The sequence below is a fragment of the Triticum aestivum genome, chromosome 2B (assembly GCF_018294505.1).
Source record: "Triticum aestivum cultivar Chinese Spring chromosome 2B, IWGSC CS RefSeq v2.1, whole genome shotgun sequence".
Lineage (NCBI taxonomy): Eukaryota > Viridiplantae > Streptophyta > Magnoliopsida > Poales > Poaceae > Triticum > Triticum aestivum.
Genome location: NC_057798.1, coordinates 411,786,251 through 411,811,930, shown reverse-complemented (window position 1 = coordinate 411,811,930; position 25,680 = coordinate 411,786,251). Strand labels below are relative to the sequence as shown.

Here is a 25,680-nt window from a genome sequence, read left to right as displayed (position 1 = left end):
TTTATTATTGTTGACATTATCCTCGAGATAAATAACTTGGGCGGTGAAAAAAAAAACATCATCCTATGTGTTTGACTGAAACTTTTCCTCTATAAATATGTCGTGAGTGTCAGCAATCATAGAAGACTAAATGATAGTTGAGTATGTGAACTTGCTAAACAAAGCTCTTACATAGACTCTTTCTGAAAATATGATGGATTGTAATAGTTTCAATGACTGAGATCGTCATTTGATAGTTTCCAATGAAGTTTTTGGTTCATACTTTAGCATGTGGATGAATTGTTACTTTATTGTGAGAAATTTTATGATAATATATTGTTATTATGATAATGATCATGATGCTTTCATGTCTGTATTTTGTTTTTATCGACACCTCTCTCTCTCTCTCTCTAAACATGTGGTCATGATTATTGAGTTTGGGTTTTGATTTAGGACAAGCGAGGTCTAAGCTTGGGGGAGTTGATATTCCCATTTTGCATCATGTTTTCCTACTGTTATTTATTATATTTTGGATTGATATTTCACTTTATGATGCAATTCTAATGCCTTTTTCTCTTATTTTGCAAGTTTCACATGAAGAGGGAGATTTCTAGCAACTAGAATTCTGGACCTGAAAAAGCTACAATAGAGATAACTATTCTGCACAACTCCAAATGACCTAAAAATCAACGGAGATTATTTTGGAATATATGAAAAATAGTGGAAGAAGAATTACCAGAAGGGGGACCACCAGGGAGCGATGAGCTCAGGGGCGTGCCCTATAAGCTCATGGCCCCCTGGCACGCCTCTGATATCCATCTTCTCATATATGAATCCATTTTCCCTAGAAAAAAAATCAGGAGAGGACTTTCGGGAGGAGCGCCACCATCTCGAGCGGAACCTGGGCAGGAGCACTTTTGCTCTCAGACGGAGTGATTCCGCTGGGGAAACTTCCCTCTGGGAGGGGGAAATCAAAGCCATCGACATCACCAACGATCCTCTCATCATGGGAGGACCATTCTTCATTAACACCTTCACCAACACCATCTCATCTCAAACCCTAGTTCATCTCTTGTATTTAATCTTTGTCCCAAAACCTCAGATTGGTACCCGTGGGTTGCTAGTAGTGTTGATTACATCTTGTAGTTGATGCTAGTTGGTTTATTTGGTCGAAGATTAAATGTTTAGATCCTAAAGCATATTTGATACTTCTCCAACGTATCTATAATTTATGAAGCATTCATGCTATTATATTATCTGTTTTGGATGTTTATGGGCTTTATTATACACTTTTATATTACTTTTGGGACTAACCTATTAACCGGAGCCCAGCTCAAATTGTTGTTTTCTTGCATATTTCAGTGTTTCGAAGAAAAGGAATATCAAACGAAGTCCAAACGGAATGAAACCTTCGGGAGAGTTATTTTTGAAACGGAAGCAATCCAGGAGACTTGGAGTGTACGTAAGGGAAGCAATGAGGAAGCCACGAGGCAGGGAGGCTCGCCCCCCACCCTCGTGGGCCCCTCGTGGCTCCCCTGACCGACTTCTTTCGCCTATATATGTCCATATACCCTAAAAACATCGGAGAACACAATAGATCGGGAGTTCCGCAGCCGCAAGCCTCTGTAGCCACCAAAAACCAATCGGGACCATGTTCCGGCACCCTGCCGGAGGGGGGGGGTCCCTCACCGGTGGCCACCTTCATCATCCCGACGCTCTCCATGACGTGGAGGGAGTAGTTCACCCTCATGGTTGAGGGTATGTACCAGTAGCTATGTGTTTGATCTCTCTCTCTCTCGTGTTCTTGAGGTGATACGATCTTGATGTATCGCGAGCTTTGCTATTTAGTTGGATCTTATGATGTTTCTCCCCCTCTACTCTCTTGTAATGGATTGAGTTTTCCCTTTGAAGTTATCTTGTCAGATTGAGTCTTTAAGGATTTGAGAACACTAGATGTATGTATTGTCGTGCTTATCTGTGGTGACAATGGGATATTCACGTGATCTACTTGATGTATGTTTTGGTGATCAACTTGCGGGTTCACCTTGTGAACTTATGCATAGGGGTTGGCACATGTTTTCATCTTGACTCTCCGGTGGAAACTTTGGGGCACTCTTTGAAGTTCTTTGTGTTGGTTGAATAGATGAATCTAAGATTGTGTGATGCATATCGTATAATCATGCCCACAGATACTTGAGGTGACATTAGGGTTTTGATTGATTTGTGTCTTAAGGTGTTATTCTAGTACGAACTCTATGATAGATCGAACGGAAAGAATAGCTTCGTGTTATTTTACTATGGACTCTTGAATAGATCAATCAGAAAGGATAACTTTGAGGTGGTTTCATACCCTACACTAATCTCTTTGTTTGTTCTCCAATTATGGACTTTGGAGTGACTCTTTGTTGCATGTTGAGGGATAGTTATATGATCCAATTATGTTATTATTGTTGAGAGAACTTGCACTAGTGAAAGTATGAACCTTAGGCCTTGTTTCCTAGCATTGCAATACCGTTTACGCTCACTTTTATCATTAGTTACCTTGCTATTTTTATAATTTCAGATTACAAAAACCTATATCTACCATCCATATTGCACTTATATCACCATCTCTTCGCCGAACTAGTGCACCTATACAGTTTACCATTGTATTGGGTGTGTTGGGGACACAAGAGACTCTTTGTTATTTGGTTGTAGGGTTGTTTGAAAGAGACTATCTTCATCCTACGCCTCCCACAGATTGATAAACCTTAGGTCATCCACTTGAGGGAAATTTGCTATTGTCCTACAAACCTCTGCACTTGGAGGCCCAACAACGTCTACAAGAAGAAGGTTGCGTAGTAGACATCAATATTCAATACACCTTCGGTCTTGAACATGAATATGATTTGTGAGTAGTTACTTTTGTTCTTGAGACATGTGAGAAGTCTTGTTATAAGTAATCATGTGAAGTTGGTATTCGTTCGATATTTTGATAATATGTATGTTGTTCTTCCTTTAGTGGTGTCATGTGAATGTCGACTACATGACACTTCACCTTACTTGGGCCTAAGGTAAGTCATTGGGGAGTAATGAGTAGATGATGGGTTGCTAGAGTGACAAAACCTTGAACCCGAGTTTATGTGTTATTCTGTAAGGGGCTGATTTGGATCCATATGTTTCATACTATGGTTAGATTTATTTTAATTCTTCTTTCGTAGTTGCGGATGCTTGCGAGAGGGGGTAATCATAAGCGGGTTGTTTGTTCAAGTAAGAACAACACCTAAGCACCAGCCCACCCACATATCAAATTATCAAAATAGCGAACGCAAATCAACTAAACATGATAAACGTGAGTAGATGACAATTCTCATGTTTCCTGGAGAATGCTTTGCTTTATATAAGAGAACTTTCTGGCTTGTCCTTTGCTATAAAAAGGATTGGGACACCTTGTTGCATCTTTGTTACTATTGCTACTTGTTACTTGTTACGAATTACCTTGCTACAAAACTATCTGTTACCAGTACTTTCAGTACTTGCAGAGAATACCTTGCTGAAAACCACTTATCATTTTCTTCTGCTACTCGTTGGGTTCGACACTCTTACTTATTGAAAGGACTACGATTGATCCTATATACTTGTGGGTCATCACCACCATGACTTCTCCCTTCACTGGTTCGATGACGGCTTGTGACTTGATTCTTTATTTTGTGTCTTCCATTTACTTGTTTGAGTAGTTGTACTAGTTCTCGGGGATATGGACGAACTTTATATATTTTCCTAATGCGATCAATTATCTTCTTGTTCAATGTTCGAGTTATAGCCGTCACGAATGCTGAGAGGAGAGCTCACTCGCATTATCGCCGTGATTGGCCGTGAAGCATATTACTATCGTTATAGGGTTAAGATGTCGAGGTAATTAGAGGTGACAGTAAAAGCCTCAATTCCACGCCTTTGCAATTGTAGGGGAGTAATAGGGAAACCCACATCCGGCTACGTCCATAGGGAAACACTTAATTAACCATATGTGATAACTAGTATAGAAAAATTACGTTTGATGGCGTATGTGATATGAAGTCTACCTAGAGTATAACATATTTTGTACCGGAAACCGCCCGCTTATGCACATAAAGAGTGGATTGGAGTTAAGTTCATATTAGTAGTGATGATCTTAGAACCCTCAATAAGCCTCAATAAGAGTGGATGACCCAAGTTCATATTAGTAGGTCCTATGGGTATTTTAGGTAGACCCAAATTCTTGTTTTACATCGCCTTGTGGACAAACAAGATGTGTAAATTAGGCACGGTTTAATTCACTCCGACTAGTGTAAGAATTAAGATTTTTGTAAACACAAAGAATTAAGATTTATAATACATGGTTAATAAAAAATTCATGCCATCCATTTGTGATTTTGTACGTGCACATCCTGCTGAAACATATCAAGACAATTTTGTTATTCATATAAGCGAGCATTCATATGACAGTCTATATAGCAAATTGGGTCCTACAACAACACCGGCGCGACGGAGATTTGCAGCTGCCGTGAGTTATAAGACTGTAGGGTGGGCTGACCCGGCTGGACCCAGCGGGTCACCCGGTGCCGGTTCTGTTGACCCAAATCTTGTTTGAGACCAACCCACATGACCAATTGCCCTCGAGTTTTTGAGTCAGATTAGCAACCCGGCGGGCCGACTCAGCTCATTCCCATCATGAGTTTTGGCCTATTTGTTCCTTCTTTGCGAGATCCGATCACACGAGTGCAAAACAGTTGACAAGATGGTAGCGGCGTCGTATGGTACAAGCATCGCTACGAGTGGGGGATGCTCATACCACACGCCGTCTTCTTATCTGGAAGTTCCTACACAACTGGTTTTCTTCCCACATGATCTTCTCTTCATGGTAGATAGTATGATGTCAATTAGCATGATTTTCACCCAGAAAGTATTCAATGCTCAAAATCTCCTACTCCTTTAAAAACCTGGCCTGTGCCAACACCTATTTTTTTTAAGTTCTTACGAGTATCATGAAAAATAATGGAAATTCAATTTGGCTCTAGGGAGCACATGCTCCCAGGCCCAAAGATAATTTTTTGAATGTCAAAAAAATCAAGATAATTTTTTATGTGATCTTAGTCACATACAAATGCTACATGCAAATTTTGAGGCAAAAAAGTTAAGCATTTTGGCCTGTGCAAAAACAAAACAAATTGAAGACCAAATGTCACCCAATTATTTTTTCACTGACGAAACACTGCCGTTCCATTTCACATGAAATTTGTCAAGCATGCTTGCGACACTAACACGAACATCTACAAAAAAATTAGTTTTTTGTTTAATTTACTGTTCATCCGGAGTATATGCTCCTGGGAGCCACCCCCTCCTGATAAATAAAGTACAAAGTGATGCAAGAATTCTGAAATTCCTACTACTACTGCTGCTGCGAGATAAGGCGGCATTTAGTAGTTCTCGGATAGTACTAGAGGTGATAATCGGCAAAAGATCTGCAAGTGTTAGAAGATAGCTATCTCATTCAGTTTTCTTTTTCATAGAACAGTGCACCCGTTTTGTCTCTCGTCTCCTAATCACGCTGAGCGGACGGTCCACAAGAGAAGCTACTAGGATGTCGCCCCCAGCACAACCCAATCATCTGCAATCATCATAGGTTTGGTAACGCGGGAAAATTTTCCCCATCCATACACAAAACTGTAGTCTTTCTTCTTAAATCTCTATCTCTACTGCTAAAAAAGAAGACCTCGAAGGCACACGCAATTTTGTAACGCGTGTCGTCCCATCGTATTTGTACCCGATTGTTCCTAGTTATCCACAGCAGCCGGCCACACTGATCTCGCCCGTCGCCGTCCCACACTCGGGAACAACCTCGCGACAGCGAAGCTCAGGCGGACCTCCCCGGCAGCCCGGCATCCACTGGATTCCCTCGCGCACTCCCGTGGCCGCACACCCGCCCCGAAAAATCTCCCCGTCGCCGTCGCCGTAGCCGTCAACACCACCCCCACCCCTGGGCAAAACGCGTCCGCACGATGCCCCGCTCGCTGGCGACGACGCCTCCCCGTGTCGCACCGGCCGGGGTCCGTACGTGCCTCCATCGCTGGCCACAAAACGGGGCCGCGAGGGCGAGGCGACGCCCGTGAGTCGACCACGGGCAGGATTGCATTATCCTCTCCCTTGCGCCACGCCCGCCATTCTTTTCCGCTGCCGCTCTGCTTTCCACTTCCAGGCGCAGCAGCAGCACCTGATTCCGCACGGGCTAGATAGGTCCAGCTGCTCTGCTCTGCTCTGCCATTGGGAGGTGCCGCACCTGACACCTGATTCCTCAAGGTTGGTCTGGTTGATCCTCCTCTGCCTTTTGCTCTTTTTGGTTGGGCCGTGCACTTGTGTCCTTTGATGCTTGGTCCGTCGTCTTGCCGCTTTCCTTTTATGTTCTTGCCGTCTCTGTACACCGGTATTCCGTGCTGGAGCTGGAGCTGGACGTAGCCTAGGTACCAACGGGGCGTTCAGTATTTCATTGGTCTGCTTTGGATAATGGAACAGTGAGGGTAGGTTCCACTCTACTGTACTATGTCTATCAAGTTCGGTATGTTGGAAGTATTCTTGGCTTATCTCCACTCACATGTCGGTTGTGTTCTTTTTTCTTAAAAATATACATATCAAGTTCCAGTTCCCAGTTCGATTTGTTTGGAGCCCTTGATTGGTCACTATACTACAGTAGAAAAGTGATTGCTCAAATTATCACCTGTTGGTGTTAACAGCCTCAAATGTACGTGCGATTTGAGTGGATTTTTCTTCATTCGACGAAAAAGGGTTTCCCCCGCTTTATATTATAAAGCATACCACCAAGCGTCCAACATCAAGTATCCAACATTAAGGTACAAACACAAAAAGTCAACGAACATGCTGGGGCACAGCAAGACAAACCCCAAAAGAGTACCGGAGAGCGCTAATCTGGCTCAGGGGGGGGGGGGGGGTGGAGATGGAGGCGGAGGAGCGAATGACGCCGCCGAGGCACGAAGACCCGCCATGATGCTGTCAATGATGACTCGGTCACTCCGCTTGCTAAGCGGTCTCCAAAGCTGCAAGAAGCCACACATTTTGTAGATCACATCAGTCACACGGGACGGAATCACTCGTTCGATGACTAATTTATTGCGGGTACACCAAAGGGACCAGGCAAGAGTGCCGAGCGCGACCCAAATAGGGGCGCGCCTAGACCCGGGGAGCCGGAGGGTCTCCCCGAACAAATCCGGGAGGTTGTCATGGCACCATGAGCCTCCGACTACCTCCCGAAAGCAGCTCCATAAAAACTGCGCCGTTGGGCACCGAAAGAAGATGTGGTTGCAGTCTTCCGGAACCAGACAAATGGGGCAAAGCCCATCCCCGGGTCCATTACGCTTACGGACCTCAATGCCCGAGGGGAGGCGTCCTCTAACCCATTGCCATAAGAATATGCGAATCTTAAGGAGGAGTTTGATCTCCCAGAGCACCGTGAGCTCTACTGGACCAGGCGTAGGTACAATAGCCTGGTATAGAGATCTAGTCGAAAATCTACCGCTTGGCTCAAGGTGCTAGGAGAGCGAATCCGGTTCCAGAGAGGGAGGGTGAAGGGCAATGCATTCCAGTAACTCATCCAATTGCACAAGTTCGGCCGCCCCGAAGGTGCGACGAAAGGCAATCGCGCCTAGGTTCTCTAATGCCTCGGCCACAGAGATCTGTGGGCGAGCACAGATAGAAAATAATGCGAAAAAACGCTCCGCAAGGGGACGGGGTCCCGCCCATCGGTCTAGCCAAAAGAGGGTGGCAGACCCAGAGCCTATCTGGATGGAGGTCCCAATGCGTAGGACCGGGAGTAGAGAGATCACCGATTGCCAGAATTGGGAACCTCCAGACCTAGAGGCAAAAGCGAGTGGTTGCCCACGAAGGTACTTCCTACGGATAATCTGCAGCCACAGGCCCCCCTCCTCCGTCTGGATCCGCCACAGCCATTTGGACAGGAGGGCAATGTTCATACGCTTGGAAGAGATGACTCCCAAACCTCCCTGGTCCTTAGGTTTGCAGATCTCAGACCATTTGACCATATGGTACTTCTGCTTATTGTTCTCTTCCGCCCAAAAGAAGCGGGAAAGAAGTTTGGTAATTTCCTGATGAAGGGATTCATCCCCAAGAATGAGTTTTACGACAAGATCATAGCAACACTGCCTGCGAGACACCTGAATTTTGCGTTTCTTCTTTTCAGCACAGAAATTCAGCAGATGGTTGTTCCACCATAGCTGCACAGTTAATCAAATCAGTCTCGTCACCGGCGTCGCCACAGCTAGCACGTGACGTAATCCATGGCGGGCGCGGGCAGCTCCAAAGATGTAGCCGACTCTGTGGAGAAGTGGATGGCGTTCCCGTCCGGGTCCGGGTCCGGCGACGAGAGCAGCTTCACCCTCCCGACGCCGCCGTCGCTGTCCAGCCGGAAGGAGATCGTCGAGGAGCCGGGCGGTTCAGGCAGCGGCAGCAAGCAGCAGGGGTGGTGGCCCAAGCCGGAGCAGCGGCGCCGCAGCAGCGGCGGCACCGGCATGGGCAGCGCCAAGCCGTCCATGGAGGGGCGCGGGTCGTCCGACGCGCTGCCGCGGGTGTCGCAGGAGCTCAAGGACGCGCTGTCCAACCTGCAGCAGACGTTCGTCGTCTCCGACGCCACCCGCCCCGACATCCCCATCATCTACGCCAGCGCCGGCTTCTACACCATGACCGGGTACTCCGCCAAGGAGATCATCGGACGCAACTGGTACGTGCGCTCGTGCTCGCCATCGTCCCCGGTTTCTTGGTCGATCGATCACTGCGATGAGGCATGTTTGAGCTCTGCTTTTGTGCAGCCGGTTTCTTCAGGGTCCGGAGACGGACCAGAACGAGGTGTCCAAGATCAGGGACGCCGTGAAGGCCGGCAAGAGCTTCTGCGGCCGGCTGCTGAACTACCGCAAGGACGGCACGCCGTTCTGGAATCTCCTCACCGTCACCCCCATCCGCGACGACAACGGCAAGGTCATCAAGTTCATCGGGTACGCGCTCACCTTACTTGTCCAATGCACATGAAGACATGTTCTTGCTCGTGCTGCCCTCTTATTTGTGATGGACGCGCAGGATGCAGGTGGAGGTGAGCAAGTACACGGAAGGGCTGAGCGACAAGCGCATGCGGCCGAACGAGCTGCCGGTGTCGCTCATCCGCTACGACGGTGAGCCACGCGCAACAACTCTGCCTTGGCCGTCGTCAGGTCACTCTCGACTCGATCGGCGCTGAAACTGACAATTCTCTACACTCCATGGGAACGCAGACCGGCAGAAGGAGAAGGCCATGTCGTCGATGACGGAGGTCGTGCAGACAGTGAAGCACCGGCGCGCGGACTCGCCGGAGCGGGAGCCTCCCAAGGCCAGCGACGCGGACAAGATCAGCTCGCCGCTCGTGGCTCCTGCCACCCCGACCGGCGGCGGCTACAAGTCGCCCTACTGGGACCTGAAGAAGGAGGAGTCGCGGATGAGCAAGATGATGAGCGGGCGCAAGTCCGGCCGCTCCTCCCTCATGGGGTCAGTCACCTGATCGCTAAACAGGTACTGTACACTGAATGAATTGGAACCTCGTCCTCACAATGGCAGAGGCTGTATGTGCAGGTTCAAGGTGGGGAAGAGGAGCTCCGTGGGGAGCAGGGAGCCGGCGGTGGTGGAGGCGCCGGAGTTGAAGATGACGGTGGAGCGCACCAACAGCTGGGAGCGCGCGGAGAGGGAGAAGGACATCAGGCAGGGGCTGGACCTCGCCACCACGCTCGAGCGTATCGAGAAGAACTTCGTCATCACGGACCCCAGGCTCCCAGACAACCCAATTGTAAGTAGCCGTAGCTGAAATCAGTTTACGTGTGCATGATGAAGAATAGTACAGTACTGATGGAATTGTCTTTTTTTGGGCAGATTTTCGCGTCTGATAGCTTCCTGGAGCTGACGGAGTACACGCGCGAAGAGATCCTGGGGAGGAACTGTAGGTGAGAAAAACTTTCGTTTTGTGAATAAGCCTCGCCTTCTCAACTCACTAGATCATGACTAGAAGTAACCAAACATATTGGTGCAATGGTAGTTTCCTAGTCAAAAAGCAAAGAAAAAAATGCATGCTTGAACAGATTTAAAACCTCCGATAATTCATTCGGCGCCCGGGCTCATCTAAACCCGGTGAATAGCAAAACTAAAAGTAGCATAAAAATTCAAAAAATCCTATTTCTTGTGTGGTGCTAGATGCTCAAATTTGATGTTTGTGCAAAATTTCGAGGTGTTTGAACATTTGAGGAGCTCGTGGCAAAAAAAGACAAAATCAGATGTAAACAGTTTTGTTTCCAAAAGATTCTCCGGCACCAAAAAATCTTACTTTTTGCCACGAACTCCTCAAATGTTCAAACTTCATCAAATTTTGCACCGGCATCAGGCACTTCAGCATCTTGCACCACAAAATAATTCGGATTTTTTTTACCATTTAAAATGAGTTTACTGTTCACACACGCTTATATGAGCCCGGGTGCAGAATAGCCGCATCCTAAAACCTCCCCCTTCAAGGGTGTTTCGAGGACAACTCCGCTCCATAGCTTCACTAGTTGAGGAGGTATAATTATCCTGAAAAATCTCAACTTGATATTGTAGGTAGAGTGAAATTACAATGGCCTCTAGTTCATTTGACTAGAGATGCCTCACTTGCCGAGAGCTTGGAGTTATATGAAAACGTGCATCAATGACATTGAGTGACTCCAAGTCACTAGCCCACCCACTGCCTGTTTTCTCTCTAACTACCCTTCGTCTTCCTCAATCTTTTTTCATGGCACAATATGACAACACCTGGGGTTAGGGTTTGCCTTCCTATGCTTCCTAACGATCCTCATCTTCTCAAGAGCTTCAACCGCTTGTCATGTCTTATCCCCTTCTTGTTTCTCCCGTCGCCCACCATTGCCAATGGACTAACATGTTGTTGTCACCTCATTCTTCTGAAGTACATCATCAATGCCCCTCATTCTCCCATAGTACACGTCGTTGTCGTCTCATTCTTCTAGATTTTTTTGCTCAATCCCATCACCGTCTGATGGAGGGAGGACTTCGTCGCTTGCTAGAGCACTCCACCGATCAAGACTTTCCGCCGACGAACTTCACCAACACCTTCTTAATCACACTCGGGACAAACACATATGATGCTTAGCAAGGAAAGTGATACACAAGCATATTGATTGAAAAAACAAGAAAATAGATAGTTAGTTTAGACATTTCACAACAACCTCTCCCTAATATGCAATTTGGAGCTAGTTCGATAGCCAGCACACATTGCACGCCTTTATAATCTAGGGGTGGAGTGGAATTTAGAGATAGAGTGGGAGATGAGGTGGAGCTTTCTCAAACACACTTCTTACCTAATCGTGGGTTTGTCTCGTCTAGGGTGGAGTTTTTTGTCAAGAGAAATGACCCTACAAAAGGATAGGTTACAATCAAGACAATATGTCTCAAAATTCTTATCAAAACCAAAGGCGAACTTGTCATCGTTATGCTACCATAGCTCTTGTAGACGATTGACAACATCAATACATTTAGCCACTAAAGCACCCGCAAAAGCGTATGGAGGACCAAACCTTGTTGAATTGCCACAATTGTAGACCACCTTGTAGAAACGAAGATTGACAATAGCACCAACATATCAGGTGAACTACCCCAATAATATAGGTAAACAATGGTGCTTGTATCACTAGGTGAGGCTGATGACCTTTCTCGCGAAGGTTCGAAAAAGAAGAGCGCATTGAAGAAGAATAAGGATGGCAGTGTGGTGGGTCTGGCCGCGTATAGCTCCTCTAGATCACCCATATCAAGCTACTCATTCTTTTTCCTAGCCACATTGATATCCATGTGGCACAAATTCCTATACATGCACGCAACTTTCAGATACCCAACTATTCATGGAGCAAATGCAAAAAGCAGTAGCAACAATGGCAAATAAAAGCCCCAAACACAATAAGAGTCATATTACCAATATAATACAAATATTTAGTCATGGATATATGCCATTGGATTTCTAGACCATCTATAATTCTTAGGGTCACTATCATGTGGAATCTACCTGTTAGATAAGTATCTATAGCTAAATCTACACCATGGGCAATCCTTGAGCTCGTGGATACCCATCATGAAAAATAGCGGGCATAAACTGCCCTCCAGACCTCACCTTACAAGCACGGTGTCCATGGGTATTGGGATCCATAATAATATTGCCCCTACCTTTTTTATTATGATGTCGTCGAAAATAACATGGAGCCATGCCGCCGACAAACACAGAATATCATTCCGTCATCAATGAAGAATGATGAGAACAATAAGGCCTATAAGTTTCTCCAGGACACCGCACACATCATCAATGAAACGTTGGAGATGAAAGATTCTTATTCGAAACTACATCACCATCACATCGCAGCGATATCGCCACAACACCAATAGCTAAGGGCAACTCTAATCGATCCCCAAAACTTAACTCCAGTGGATAAGAACAACTCTAATCGATCCCCAAAATTTTACTCCTAAACTCGTTTCCAAAACTTAATCCCAAAAATTCAGTGTATTGGAAGGGTGTTTCTAATCGGTGCCAAAATTTAAAAAATCCCCAAAAGACACAATTCCAAACCAGACCATTCCAACGTTTGTGCATCCACATGATTTGCTCCCAATTTTTAACATACTTAACATAAACTACTGATCATTTTAACATCCAATTGCTATAAATGGAAGCTCCCAGTTTCTATTAAATTGAGCTACTCATTTAACCACATATTTGAATCAAAAGCTTTCATGCTAATTTGTGCAACTAGCTCAAAAGAAATATAATCTAAACCGAACTAAAATTAAAAGTTACTCCCTTCGTCTCCCAAAAGGTCCAAAAATTTGGTCTCAAGTCAAACGATGTAAAGTTTAACTAAGTTTACAACGAAAAATATCAGCAACTAAAATACAAAATCAGTATAACTAAATACATAATAGATTTATTTTTGCATGATATTATTTTGTATCTTAGTTGTTGATATCTTTTTCTTATAAACCTCTTCAAACTTTGCACAATTTGACTTTCTTATAAGAGTGGACTAACGGGAGAACGTTATATTTTTAGGGATTGATATAAGCACCTTATCTTCTCCTCCTCATATGCACATGCATGCATACACTAGAGGACAAAAACTAATGTCATACTAGATTCTTCTCATTTCAAAAATTCAAAATGTATTGTAACTCAAATCGGTGGTCGACTTCAAACCCGATTCCATGTTGGTATGTTTCAATGATTTTTATCGGGTCCAAAGTTACCACGTCTGGATTATGTAAATTATCATGTCTTTGTACATAAGTTATCATAGCAAAAGAGCATGTGCATTGCAACTGAGAGAGAGAAAAAATACCACACGCCCCTAACCCAATAACCACGATTGAAGACCCCAATATGCCCACATCCTTTATTTCAACACATGGCATCCCATTTGTGTTTCTGCTTATCCTTCTTCCCACCGTCACCGACGGTGGCCTCAGTGCTCACACAATTCCAGTGCGGTTGAATGTGGTCAATCATAAGGTATCCCTCTCGCGCTGCATAAGATGAGAAATTTGTTTTTACTGTAAGGTTTTCATCAGGCGTCCATGCGTGGTTATAGATGATTTCTTTCGTCTCCAATCTGATTTTGGTGAGGTGTTCATTTTCAATTCAGATTGACACTAGTACGAAAAGAAAGATGGACCATGCGCTACTGATTAAGGTTGCACCCTAAATATCATTTAAAAATTTGCAAACACGTAAAACAACATATTCAGATTGTACACATTTCCTAATTAAATTCCATATATACAAGTTAAATTTGGAGTTAGGGTTTAAAAGATATGAATATTTTTAAAAAGCATTTAATATGAACTGCGGGTTGATTAACCTAAATATGAGGGGGTTTGCTGCAAAAGTAAAAATCCAACTTAAAACTTCACTTAGGGTTGATTAACAAAAACATCAGTTTTTTTTTTGCAAAAGGGATTATCTGACTTAAATCTAGACTGGGAGTTGATTCTCAGGAAATTCAAGGCTTTTCTGCAAAGTGCGCGAGAGACGGGCAGAAACAATCCCCCTTTATTAGTAGGTCTAGATGTTATTTACACTGAAATTATGAGGGCATAAAATAAGTTCCCCCACCTTCTCCCACATGCAATAGAGGACAAAAAACTGATGCTATCCTAGATTCTTCTCATTTCAATAATTGAAATGTTTTGTAGCTCAAACCACCGGTCTGATTTAAAATCTATTTTTATATTATTGAATCCGCCGTGACGAAATCTTCAAAACTAGATCCCTTGTTGATATGTTTTATGTATTTTTTCGGATTCAAAGTTCCCGTGTACATAAGTTGTCCCGTAATACGTATGGTGCCACACTTTTTACACAGAACTTAACGGTGTTTGTTTTTAATTTTTTTTTTCATGGATCAATGTTATCATTGTGTTGTACTTAAGTTATCAGGTTCGCTGTGCGTAAATTATCATACTTCACACAGAAGCATGAGTCAATGCTACTATTGTGTTGTACGTAAGTTATTAGGTATGTGTTGCTTAAATTAACATGCTATTCACAAAAATGTTATTGTGGTATGACAACTCTTATTTTTTCATTATTAAGTTTGTCGCGATAAGATCTTCAAAAATCGGATCTCATGTTTCTATAGAGATTCGATTGACTGGTTTGATTAGTGATAAGGTTCGCTTGTATAAAAAAAATCATAATTTAGATTTGTACCAAAATATTGTCCTAGTTGGTGAGAGACGCAATCTCTCAACTCTCAGGCCGAGTTCAACTCTTAGTTTTATCATGTTTCTTTTCCTATTAAAACTGCATGGCGCTACATCCCCATACCCGTGTAAAAGGAAACAAATCTTGATCAATGCAAAGCACAAACTAATCAACTATCTCTGTAAAATCGAACCTGGCCTTGTTCGGTTTCATAAGATTTCAAGAGGTTTGAAGGGATTAAATCCCAGCAAGTCAAAATCCACCCCAAATCCTTCCATTCCTCTCCAATCCCCTTGCGGTGGGGATTAACTGAACATGCCCTAAAGCGCCAATGAATCGCTGTGACTCATTACAGCCGCAAGATCACGATCGGACGGATCCATAGCCGTTCGGATCTATCTCAAACAGGCGACTGTTCGCCATTTAACCATTTCCAAAGTTACATGGGGACGGGAGGAACTAGCTAGCAACTATGAACAGAGAAGCTTAGCTTCGCGAGGAGATTGATGTCCATCGTCAGCGTCGCGGGGGACTCCTCCCCTCCCTCTGCCCCGCGGCGCCGGAGCTGTGGCCGGAGAGTATGGGAGAGGAGTTTGATCTGGATATGGCGGCTAGGGCTTGGAACGTGAGCACGGTGCGGCCGGAGTTTAATTGTGCCCCGGCCTTGACATGAGAGGCTGAATCCTGACTGATATCGAGTCCCCCGCCATACCGTCAGACCTTCGTGCAAGAGCAGCACCACCGCCCCATGGCGGAGGTTGCCGCATTTCTGGCCACCACATTTTTGCAATGCTAGTTTTTTCCCCCTTCGATTTTCCCATGTCTCTTCTGCTTTAATTTCCCATGAGTTCTTTAGTCTCTTAGGTGATGTAATAATGTGATTCGATTTTGCTGGTGCTTGCAGGTTTCTTCAAGGGTCGGAGACCGACCAGACCACCGTTGACAAGATCAGGGAGGCCATCAGGGAGCAGAAGGAGGTCACCGTCCAGCTAATTAACTACACCAAAAGCGGTAATACATTTTGCATCATCTAGTGACAGATTCCTGGACTCACATTTTAGTTCTGCTCTCTCCCCTCTAAGCAATCCAGTTTCTAGGATGTAGTAGTGGGACATTTGCTTACAGTATCTTGTTTTGGTTTGTGATGGACCAGGGAAGAAGTTCTGGAACTTGTTTCACCTGCAGCCTATGTGGGATCAGAAGGTAGCGAAATGTTATCCAAATGCTGAATTTGTTCTGGAGCTTGCAGTTACAGTTACATAGATGGAGCCAGCATGGTGCTGTAACAATTGTGCATTTGTATGCTACTATGGATACAGGGGGAGCTTCAGTACTTTATCGGCGTGCAACTTGATGGAAGCGATCATGTTGAACCCCTCAGGAACCGACTCTCGGAGAACACTGAGATACAAAGTGCCAAACTGGTAGGCCAGCTCAGCTTGAGTAATTTCCATTTCGAGGATGTGAAAAAGTACTTTGGTTCAGAAAAAAAAAATATGTTGGGAAACAGATAAAGTTAATCTAGAGACCTATAATTAGTCAGCTGGATGTCGTTTGGGTACTTAGGCCCCATAGCCTTTTTTAGATGATTTTAGTTTTGTAATTTAAATGCCACGTTCCAAAAACAAACAATAAATTGTGTATTTTTCAAGAAGCGTTGGCTGTAGTATTGTTTCTGCAGTCAACAGTCTCTGTGAGAAATTCTAAAATAGGCTGGAAGGTTCCAAGATCATTGCAATATGGGGCTACTAAAAAACCTAGCAGACACATAATTTTCCTGTAATAGTAATACTTGAGTTTTTTTTGGAAAAGGGGTAATACTTGAGCTGTGCTAACTATTTGTAGAATGAGATCTAACCAGGTCAAAGCTACAGCAGGGAATGTGGATGAAGCGGTCAGGGAGCTTCCTGATGCCAACTTGGTAAGGTACATCTACTTTTTGTTGATTCAGTGTTCCTAAAGGGATCTGAAATCAACGTTGCTTTGGCATGCTTTGTTCTTGATTGATGTATAAAAGAATGGTAGATGATTTTGGAAGTTGATTTAAAGATCGAATAAAATCTTAGTTATTCCTATGCAAATAATACGAAAATCAGAATATGCAACACAAGGTATAATATCGTAAATTTATATGAACACATGCTGGCATGCACACTGGACTGGTTAGATAGGTTGCTACTTGGTTCTTGCAGTACATAACAGATTATTATTACTTTTCCTGAATATTTTTACTTGATATATGAATATATTGGAGAAGTTATTTGTTTAGCCAGTTCTTTGTGATTGGTGGGACGTCATGCTATCTGTTGCTTTCCCAGAGACCAGAGGACCTGTGGGCAATGCACTCACTATCTGTTTCTCCAAAACCTCACAAACGGAATAACTCTTCTTGGAAAGCGATAGAAAAGGTATATTCTATCTGTTGTTTCACAAGACTAGTAAATGCGTACGTGCAACGCATGATGATATTAGGCAGTATATTAATTGCATGCATATATTAGATATAATATTATTTACGTGTCAATTATGTGATTAGCGCTGGCATTGATATTTGGTACGATATTAACTGCACGCTAAAGATGTTGAGTGCTCGCCATTGAAGCAGCCTGAGTTGTTGGATTGACCTGGTTTGATGGGCGAGATTAGTTGGATCTGCCCCTTTGGGTTATTTTATGTTGGTATAGATAGATATATAGATAGTTCTGTATTCTTGCAGTGGCAATAGCAGAATCAAATTGTCTCAACCTACATGATACTTGAATATATTAAAATAGTTGATGAGTTAGAAATAAGGGAGGGGTTTATCTGACCTAGGAGCACCAGCTCTAATGTCCTAGATCCCATGATGTCATCAGGATTTGGGCCATATTAACCATCAAAAGCGCAGATGCTTTTTTTGTTATGATGTGTGCAACATGGTACTAAAAAAATGATAGAGATACATAGTATTCAACATGGCCAAAAGTTAGCTTCTGAAAGAAATTCTTCGTTTTCTTAGTTCTTAAAACAGTCTTAGTCAATTACATTTTCTCAGCTATAAGGGTGCATGCATCTCGAGATTAGGAGGTCTGATTTGACAGCTTGGAGCTGCAGCCCCTAGGTTCAGCCAACCATTGTCCTTAGAAACAATAGAACCCCTACCTTAGTATCCTTAGAGTAAGGCACATCCTTTAGCGCGCGACCAATAGGGTCTTATCTCTTATGTTATCTTTTTTGACATGCCTGCCTGGCAAGCATGCTTTTAAGTTGCTAGAAAGCAGGCAAGAAACAGAAGGGGGATGATTGTTAATTACCCACATGCTTTTTTTTTTGTCATTGCAGATTATAGAAACCGGGGAGAAGATTGGCTTGAAACACTTCAAGCCAGTAAAACCTCTGGGGTGTGGGGACACTGGCAGGTACAACTCCTCAACGGTGTCTTAACATTTTAGCTAATCTCCATTTCTTCTGTTATGAGAGTGTGGCCCTGCGGGGCTGCAAGAACAGTGTGTAGTTCAAAATAGCACCTATGTCTATGTGGATAGGTATGGTTAATTCGGTAAGCTTGGCCGTGTCATGTCTAACTTATTTATGAGTAGCCATCTTGTATGAACTTTTTCCTGAAGTAAATTCCATGTTTTAGGCCACCCTGTTCAAATTTAGCCCTATTTCTGCTATCAGATGTATAGCTCTTTATAATATTATTTTTTTGGTCTTCAGTGTACACTTGGTTGAGTTGCAAGGTAGTGGTGAATTATTTGCGATGAAGGCAATGGACAAATCAGTGATGTTGAACCGCAACAAGGTATTTTTTTTATTGATGAATATTGACATGCTATTATAGATTGTTTTTCTAAACAATCTTTTGCTTGAATATTTTAATAAAGTTCTGTAATGCACAGGTGCACCGAGCTATTATTGAAAGAGAAATATACTCTCTATTGGATCATCCTTTTCTTCCAACATTGTATACTTCATTTCAGGTTAGCTTCATGACCTTATGCCTTATCTGAGTTATTTTACATTTCTAGTAAACGACATATGGAAGGTAATATGAAGATTGAAGCCCCATTAGTTGCTTCCTGTTAATCTCCACAATGGCCAATATTAAATTTCCAGATAACTTTTTTGGAACGTTTATAGCTAATTCTTATTGTCTATTTTCAGACGCCAACACATGTTTGTCTTATAACAGACTTTTGTCCCGGAGGAGAATTGTTTGCGGCGCTTGATAAGCAACCCTTGAAAATTTTCAGAGAAGATTCTGCAAGGTAGCTGCTCAAATATTAACATCTGGGCTAGTCGTTACAAGCACAATATTTTCTAGAAATTGTAATTTGCTTCCAAAGTTGCCCTTTATTTCACTCTTTACTTATGGGCTTTGTGCTTTCAAATTTAGCTTCTTTTAAGGAAAATACTAACTAATCCTACACTTAATCCCATGATCCTGCAACTGCTGTTCCAGATTTGCCACGTGGAGATTATATGCATTGATATAGATTTGCCACGTGGAGATTATATGCATTGATATGTCATCAAAAGTGCTTTTGTTGTTATATTCGTACTAACATGACATATTAAAATGACGGTCAAAATTTCATCATGTAGACTCTGGACACTGAAAACTGGAAAACCAAAAACCATTTATTCTGTAATGGAGGGACATCTTTTCCTTCGGGCATTTCCAGTGGTTAAATTTTTTTATGTGCTGATTCCCCAAAAAATGGAACTTGAGGTCTTTTTGAAAGGTTGGAACCTTAAGGTATAGCTGTGGGAAATAAGAGGATTAGCTCTAGCAGTCATGATTCTTTTCTTGCCCAGGCTGTCGTTGTTCCTAGGCTGTATTGGCCAAATGATGACCGCACAACTTTTTGCAAGTGCCCTTGTAACTGAACCAACCCATATGGTAAGATTTCTGGATCTGCCAGTATAGGGCAGTGATAACAAAGACATCAGAGACCACGGGAGCGAAGGAGACTTTGGGATTCTATCTTTTTCCCCTCCCATCCAAACCTGTACTGCAACTCCTTTATATGATAAGCAAACTGGCAATCTAGATGAAAGTAGCTTGATGTCTTGCTGGAAAAAAATAGTACAAAGTCAAATAAGTTATGGTCAGGCTATGCCTTCCTGAATTCAAATAGTAATTATTTCAGCTGGCTCTAGAAAATTGCTGAGTAAAACATGTGGTATTTTATTAATAATACCTTGTATTTACAGGTTTTGCAATATCTGAATATTTTACCTGATATAAGCTTTTGTACACACTATGGCACTAAGACGATATGACTAGGCATCTTTTGCTAATTCAGTCGCTCTGATACACTCTTTCATACTGTTTTCTTTCTTGAGAAAACATAAGAGCTTTGTGTATCCATGCATCGATAGAAAAAAAATAGTTTTGGACAAGCCTGCAGGTAGGCCGGTTACAACAAGAGCCGATGCCACACCCCTGAGCGCTAAGCTTGGTAGTGATGCTATGAGGCCTGCTGCCCCTGCAGTAGCCTGCGAGCAGCGCTATACTCTTTCTTACCGCTCCACTGAATGAAACTGCTTCTAGCAAATAATGTCATCAAATTCTTGTAGTTTGGAGTACATAACTTGCTTGTGTGAAGGAAAGGTGTTGCTGCTCAAAACCACAAGAATGTTCACTATTTTTGCTCTTCTGTTTCCCGTTATAGAAATAAGTAACTGTTTAGTGCAGTGATACATCTTGTCTTAACAATATGCATCTACTATATTCCATTTACATATTTTCTTTTCTGTAACATTATTTTGATGTATGTTTTCTGTAGGTTTTATGCTGCGGAGGTTGTAATTGGTCTCGAGTATCTTCATTGTCTTGGTATAGCTGTGACTTCCTAACTCAATATTTTATTATCGACAAAGTTTCTTAGAAGACCGTGCATTAGTGCTTCACTGTTAACAATGTGGTGCTCTACCTGTATATGTTCTTTAAAGAGACCGATTTGTTTCTGTTATGATGTATGAGGTTGATGATTTGCATGCACTATTTCTGATGCAGGTATTATATACCGCGATTTGAAACCAGAAAACATTTTGCTCCAAGCCGATGGGCACATTGTGCTGACTGATTTTGACCTCTCATTTTTGACTTCGTCGAAACCCCATGTAAGTTGAGGAAACACATTTTGAGTGCTGTTAAAAATTTTCTAGAATACTTAACGGATTCCTTATCAGCTGATGAGTTGATTAACACATATAGAATTTGAAACATTTTGAAGATTAAATCAAAGAATTCCTCATACTCAAGTAACCATCTTTGACTTTTCACATCCATCGTATTCAAAGTAAATATAACAGATTGCCTAATTGTCAAGAAAATTTTATGTAGACTAGTACTTTTTTGGCCTAGATTAAAACCTGGGCTGGACCGCTTGTTCAACAAAAAAAGAACACAACCAGCAACCTTCTCAGCTTAGAGACCATCCATGCAGATGCGAAAAATGGGCAGCAGGCTGAGTTTCTACCTGAACCGCTGACCTGATCTATCTAATAGTGAACTATTGATGAAGGTCGCAGTCGCTTACCGCGTGTTTCTTGTCAAACTCTTATATGGTGCCTTCTTCCCTCGCTGAGGTGCAGGCGTGCAGTGCACCACCAGCGCGCAAGGTCTGCACAATTGCCTTGGCCCATCTGAAGTGGTCTACTAACAGATATGGAGCCCACAGGCCCAAGGGCATACACCAGCCAGCCAGTGCTTGTATTGCATGGCACCTTGTTTGTATTTCCGTGCCCGAGCTTGAACACCATAGTTGGCAAATTTGTCTCACTTAGAAAAATGGAAGTTAGCAAATATATCACTTTTCTCAACCAATTCTCTGTATTTACTGAACTAACTAATGCTATATGAGTATACTATCAATAATTTGGAAACTGGTGACTGAATTATTTAACCAATATACCAACTGTTCATTTGCCTGTCCGGTTTTAAGGTTGCTTTTTGTTTTCTTCAATTATACATCTTTATATTTTCTTGTAAGGAATCGCTTCAAACAAAGTATTTATAAAATTCATGATGGGCATCTCTCCTGCAGGTTATAAAGCATTCGACATCGCTAAAACGAAGGAGATCTAAAGAATTTATGCCACCTTCATTTGTCTCGGATCCTTCTACTCCATCAAATTCGTTTGTTGGAACTGAAGAATACATTGCACCAGTACGATACCTTGCCCTCAGTCATGGCATGTCAACTTGTTGGTTTACATATATTTTTTTGTTGGAACTCAATAATTTTCATTGCTGGAGTTATTGTTTACAATATAATCTTAACGTAACCTGCACCATCATAACATTCTAATGTACTATGGCCTCCATCACAAAACAGATCACTTTAGGCCTAAACTTAGTTAAAAGATAGATTAGACCCATATATACCCATCTCCATATCTAGGTTTTGAAGGTATAGAAAAGATGGATTATACTCACTTTTGGCCTAAACTTAGTTACAAAAGATAGATTATTCTCACTCAGATTCAAACTTAGTTACAAAAGATAGATTATAATCTATCACAACTGTTTCAGGTTTGACATTCCATTTTCACTTTTAGCCTGTCTCGGGTTCTGGCCTAAACTTAGTTACAAAAGATAGATTATACTCCCTCCGTCCCAAAATAAGTGTCTTAACTTTGTACTAGCTCTAGTACAAATTTGTACTAAGCTCAAGACAGTTATTTTGGGACGGAGGGAGTACTTACTTTTCACCTGTTTCAGACGATGGAATGTCAAAATCTGAAACTTGCGATGATAACCCATTCTCTCTTTCACGTATGTTCTATTATCTCTAATAGTTCTATATCGTTTTATGTTCCCAACATTGTCTCACTGATATTCATGACCACAATAAATAGCATGGTCATCTTTTGAGAAAATATGAATCTTACATCGCCAAAATACTATTTTATAACATGAACTTTATGCTAAAAAAAATCATCTATTTGGAAGTGAAGGGAGTTTTATAACAGAGTAAGTTGTTTTTTGATCTTCCACGTAGTCTGAAACGTACTATTCTAAACTACCTGATGTTATTGTAGCTATTTCCTAATAATTAACACAATTGCCTTGCCTTTTTTTTTGTTATTTTAGGAGGTCATCACAGGTGCAGGACATACAAGTGCCATTGATTGGTGGGCTCTTGGTAAAGCTATAAGACTAATAAATATATTTTTATTATATAAATTATCTGATGTACCAGTGTAGTAAACCATGAGTAAAAAACAGTTAAATTTTGTTCTCCCCTCTTCTTAGTAGGAGTAGCAATCACCTGAAAAGGTGTAGATAGCTGAAATTTCTCTGGGTCAGCTACATCTCATGAAAATAGCCAGAACAATCCACACTGAGAGCCATATATATTGCCAGTTGGACTACAAAGAGTTACAACCTTTGTACACTAATATAAGACGTTTTTGCATGTGAACTGCAAAAATGTCTTACATTAGTTCACAGAGGGAGTAGTGGTTAAGTTGATTGTTTCTCGAACACATTAGAGTCAGTTGTTTAGTGTCACAGTATTGTTTATATGTCATATAGTCACGTGGAAACATTTCAGTAAACTGGGCTTGCAGTGATAAATCAGGGATAAATCCTTAAGGTTTACATACCTGTTCTTTTCATGTTGTTTCCTGCTTTTTTTTCTGTATAAGAACTCTTAAGGTTTACATGATGAAATCAGGGATAAATCCCGTCTATCAAAAAAGATTATATGCATACCAAGTTCTTTGGTTCTAACTTGTACTCCCTCCGTCCCAAAATAAGTGTCTTGAGCTTAGTACAAATTTGTACTAGAGCTAGTACAAAGTTGAGACACTTATTTTGGGACGGAGGGAGTAGCAGATAAACCATATGTGCTTTGTATGATGTAGAGTGTTGCATATGATCCTATATCTGCAATATCTGGATAATTATAAAATGTTTTAGAAACGAGATGTATTCTTGAGTATCTCCAACCATCTAATTGTAAGGTGATGTTAATAGGTAATACTGTGAGGTCAGCTAACATCCTTTCCATGCTATAGGAATTCTATTGTATGAGATGCTGTATGGGCGTACACCTTTTCGAGGAAAGAACAGGAAGAAGACATTTTATAACATCCTGCACAAAGATCTTACGTTTCCTAGTAGCATCCCGGTAACATTTTTCTTCTTCTCTATCTATAAAACTAAGAGCTGAGCATTCTGTGATGTGGGCCAATTATTCTTGCTCAATATATTCAGTTCTAAACCGTAAAACGTGAATGTATGTACAATCTCTTGAGCGAATTTTGGTTTTTGTATTTACAGGGTGGAATGAATAACAACACATCATGTCTGTCTAAAACTGCTTCAGTATATAGTACATTTTGTTTATTTGTGTCAATTTGTTAACTGAAATACGTTCTTCAGGTTAGCCTGGAGGCGAAGCAACTAATCCACGGACTGCTTCAGAGAGATCCCTCTTCTCGCATAGGTTCAAATACTGGTGCAAATGATATCAAGGAACATCCATTTTTTGAAGACATCTATTGGCCACTTATACGTTGCATGGTGATCTAAAAGTTTTTGGTTGCAGAAAGCTTTCAGAGTATGATAGCTTAGTTTGTTATTAATGTTTAAATAAGTTTGGATTTGCAGAGTCCCCCGGAGCTTGATGTTCCGTTGAAGCTGATTGGCGAGGAATCTCAACCAAAAGTGAAGCCCGAGGAAGGTGTTATTGATACATTTTAAGGTGGAAATGACGCAAGGTAATTTCCTTGTCAAGTAATGTTTGTCATTGTTTCGTTACGAACTTGCAAGAATATGAATAATTGACATTTATAATGATTAAAATATAGTCAAACTCTAATTAGATAATGAGAAAACGGGGGCGAATATGAACAAGTGGATGAGTATGGGTGGACATATCATACGCGAAGGCTTGGTCTGTGCCTAGTAAAAGCAGGTCTTGTGTAATCAAAGCAGGCCGTCGTACTGAAATAAGTACTCTCCTTCCGTCCCATAATGTAAGACGCTTTTTGACACTAGAAGGAGGGAGTACATTACTTACAGTGTAATTTTTTTTCTTGATTTATGTTTTTCTTGTTTGTAAACTGATATTATTGATTTTTGCAGGACTGTTTGCACGACGTCCATGTGGTAGGAATGGTTGTTCTTAACCAAATAAGAGGCTTGCAAGTCCTGTGAAGTGATAGAAGGAAGTGTGGCCTTCAGTGTTTTCACTTTGAGATGCCTCGAGATCCTGTACATGAGCTATTCTTTTGGTTAGATTAGGAGCTTACTGTATCCAGTAAATAGGATATTATTCCTGTAAAGTTTCACTCTTCCTGGAGATGGTATGGTAAGATGTACGCGGCACGGATAATGTACTCTGAAAAGATCTGAAATTTGCTTCTTTACAATAAAGCTTGTATTTACAAACCATTCAGATTACTGTAATACCTGTTTTAAGGATTTTCGGCTCAATATATTCTGTGATTTTCGGCTTGTATTTGCTCAATGAAGAAGAGGAGCCAGGACTAAGGCAGCAGCACCGTCAGCATGCGGGAGGACCCCACCTCCACCGTCGATGACGGTACCTGATCGGACGCAATAGCAGGAACATACCAGACCCGTGGCCGCATAGGCCCGGCCGGGATCTCCGAGGCCCGTAAAGTTCCCGCCTTCGCGCTGCAGCCGGCACGCCGTTAGCGCCGCCGCCCCCTGTCCAAGCCGCTCCCCTGCCTCACCGCACAGAGAGCCGCCAAGTGGAAGCACCACCACCACGCGCACCGCCGGCCACCACCAGGTCGCCGGACCGTCACCGGTCAAGCCACACCACCGCCGCATGCCCGTGGCAGAGAAGAACCAACACAACCGTCGGGAGCTCGAAGCCGGACCCCAGCCGCCGCCGCGGCCCCGCGCCACCTGCCGGACGGATCCAGCCGTGGCGGCG

The 25,680-nt window shown here is 42.5% G+C and overlaps 1 protein-coding gene across 4 annotated transcripts; it reads left to right on the top strand.

Moving 5' to 3' along the window:
* The first annotated feature begins 5,988 nt into the window (after nt 1-5,988).
* On the top strand, nt 5,989-25,173 carry LOC123045205 (phototropin-2). 4 transcript variants are annotated; one of them, XR_006421129.1, is made up of 25 exons: nt 5,989-6,294; nt 8,207-8,743; nt 8,832-9,014; nt 9,097-9,188; nt 9,288-9,537; nt 9,622-9,832; nt 9,916-9,986; nt 15,678-15,784; nt 15,927-15,976; nt 16,093-16,197; nt 16,635-16,694; nt 17,092-17,181; nt 18,095-18,171; nt 18,473-18,557; nt 18,655-18,735; nt 18,920-19,023; nt 20,548-20,597; nt 20,778-20,884; nt 21,811-21,933; nt 22,860-22,911; nt 23,789-23,901; nt 24,156-24,296; nt 24,384-24,493; nt 24,599-24,751; nt 24,861-25,173. XR_006421129.1 is itself a non-coding variant. In XM_044468166.1 (24 exons), exons 2-23 carry the CDS (start codon nt 8,304-8,306, stop codon nt 24,474-24,476), a joined length of 2,685 nt encoding a protein of 894 aa, XP_044324101.1. In that variant the 5' UTR covers nt 5,989-6,294; nt 8,207-8,303; the 3' UTR covers nt 24,477-24,493; nt 24,861-25,173. The 4 variants fall into 4 exon arrangements, 2 of the variants coding, with proteins under 2 accessions (XP_044324101.1, XP_044324102.1); XR_006421128.1 differs by having other exon boundaries at nt 24,584-24,751; XM_044468166.1 differs by lacking the exon at nt 24,599-24,751.
* The last annotated feature ends 507 nt before the right edge of the window (nt 25,174-25,680 follow it).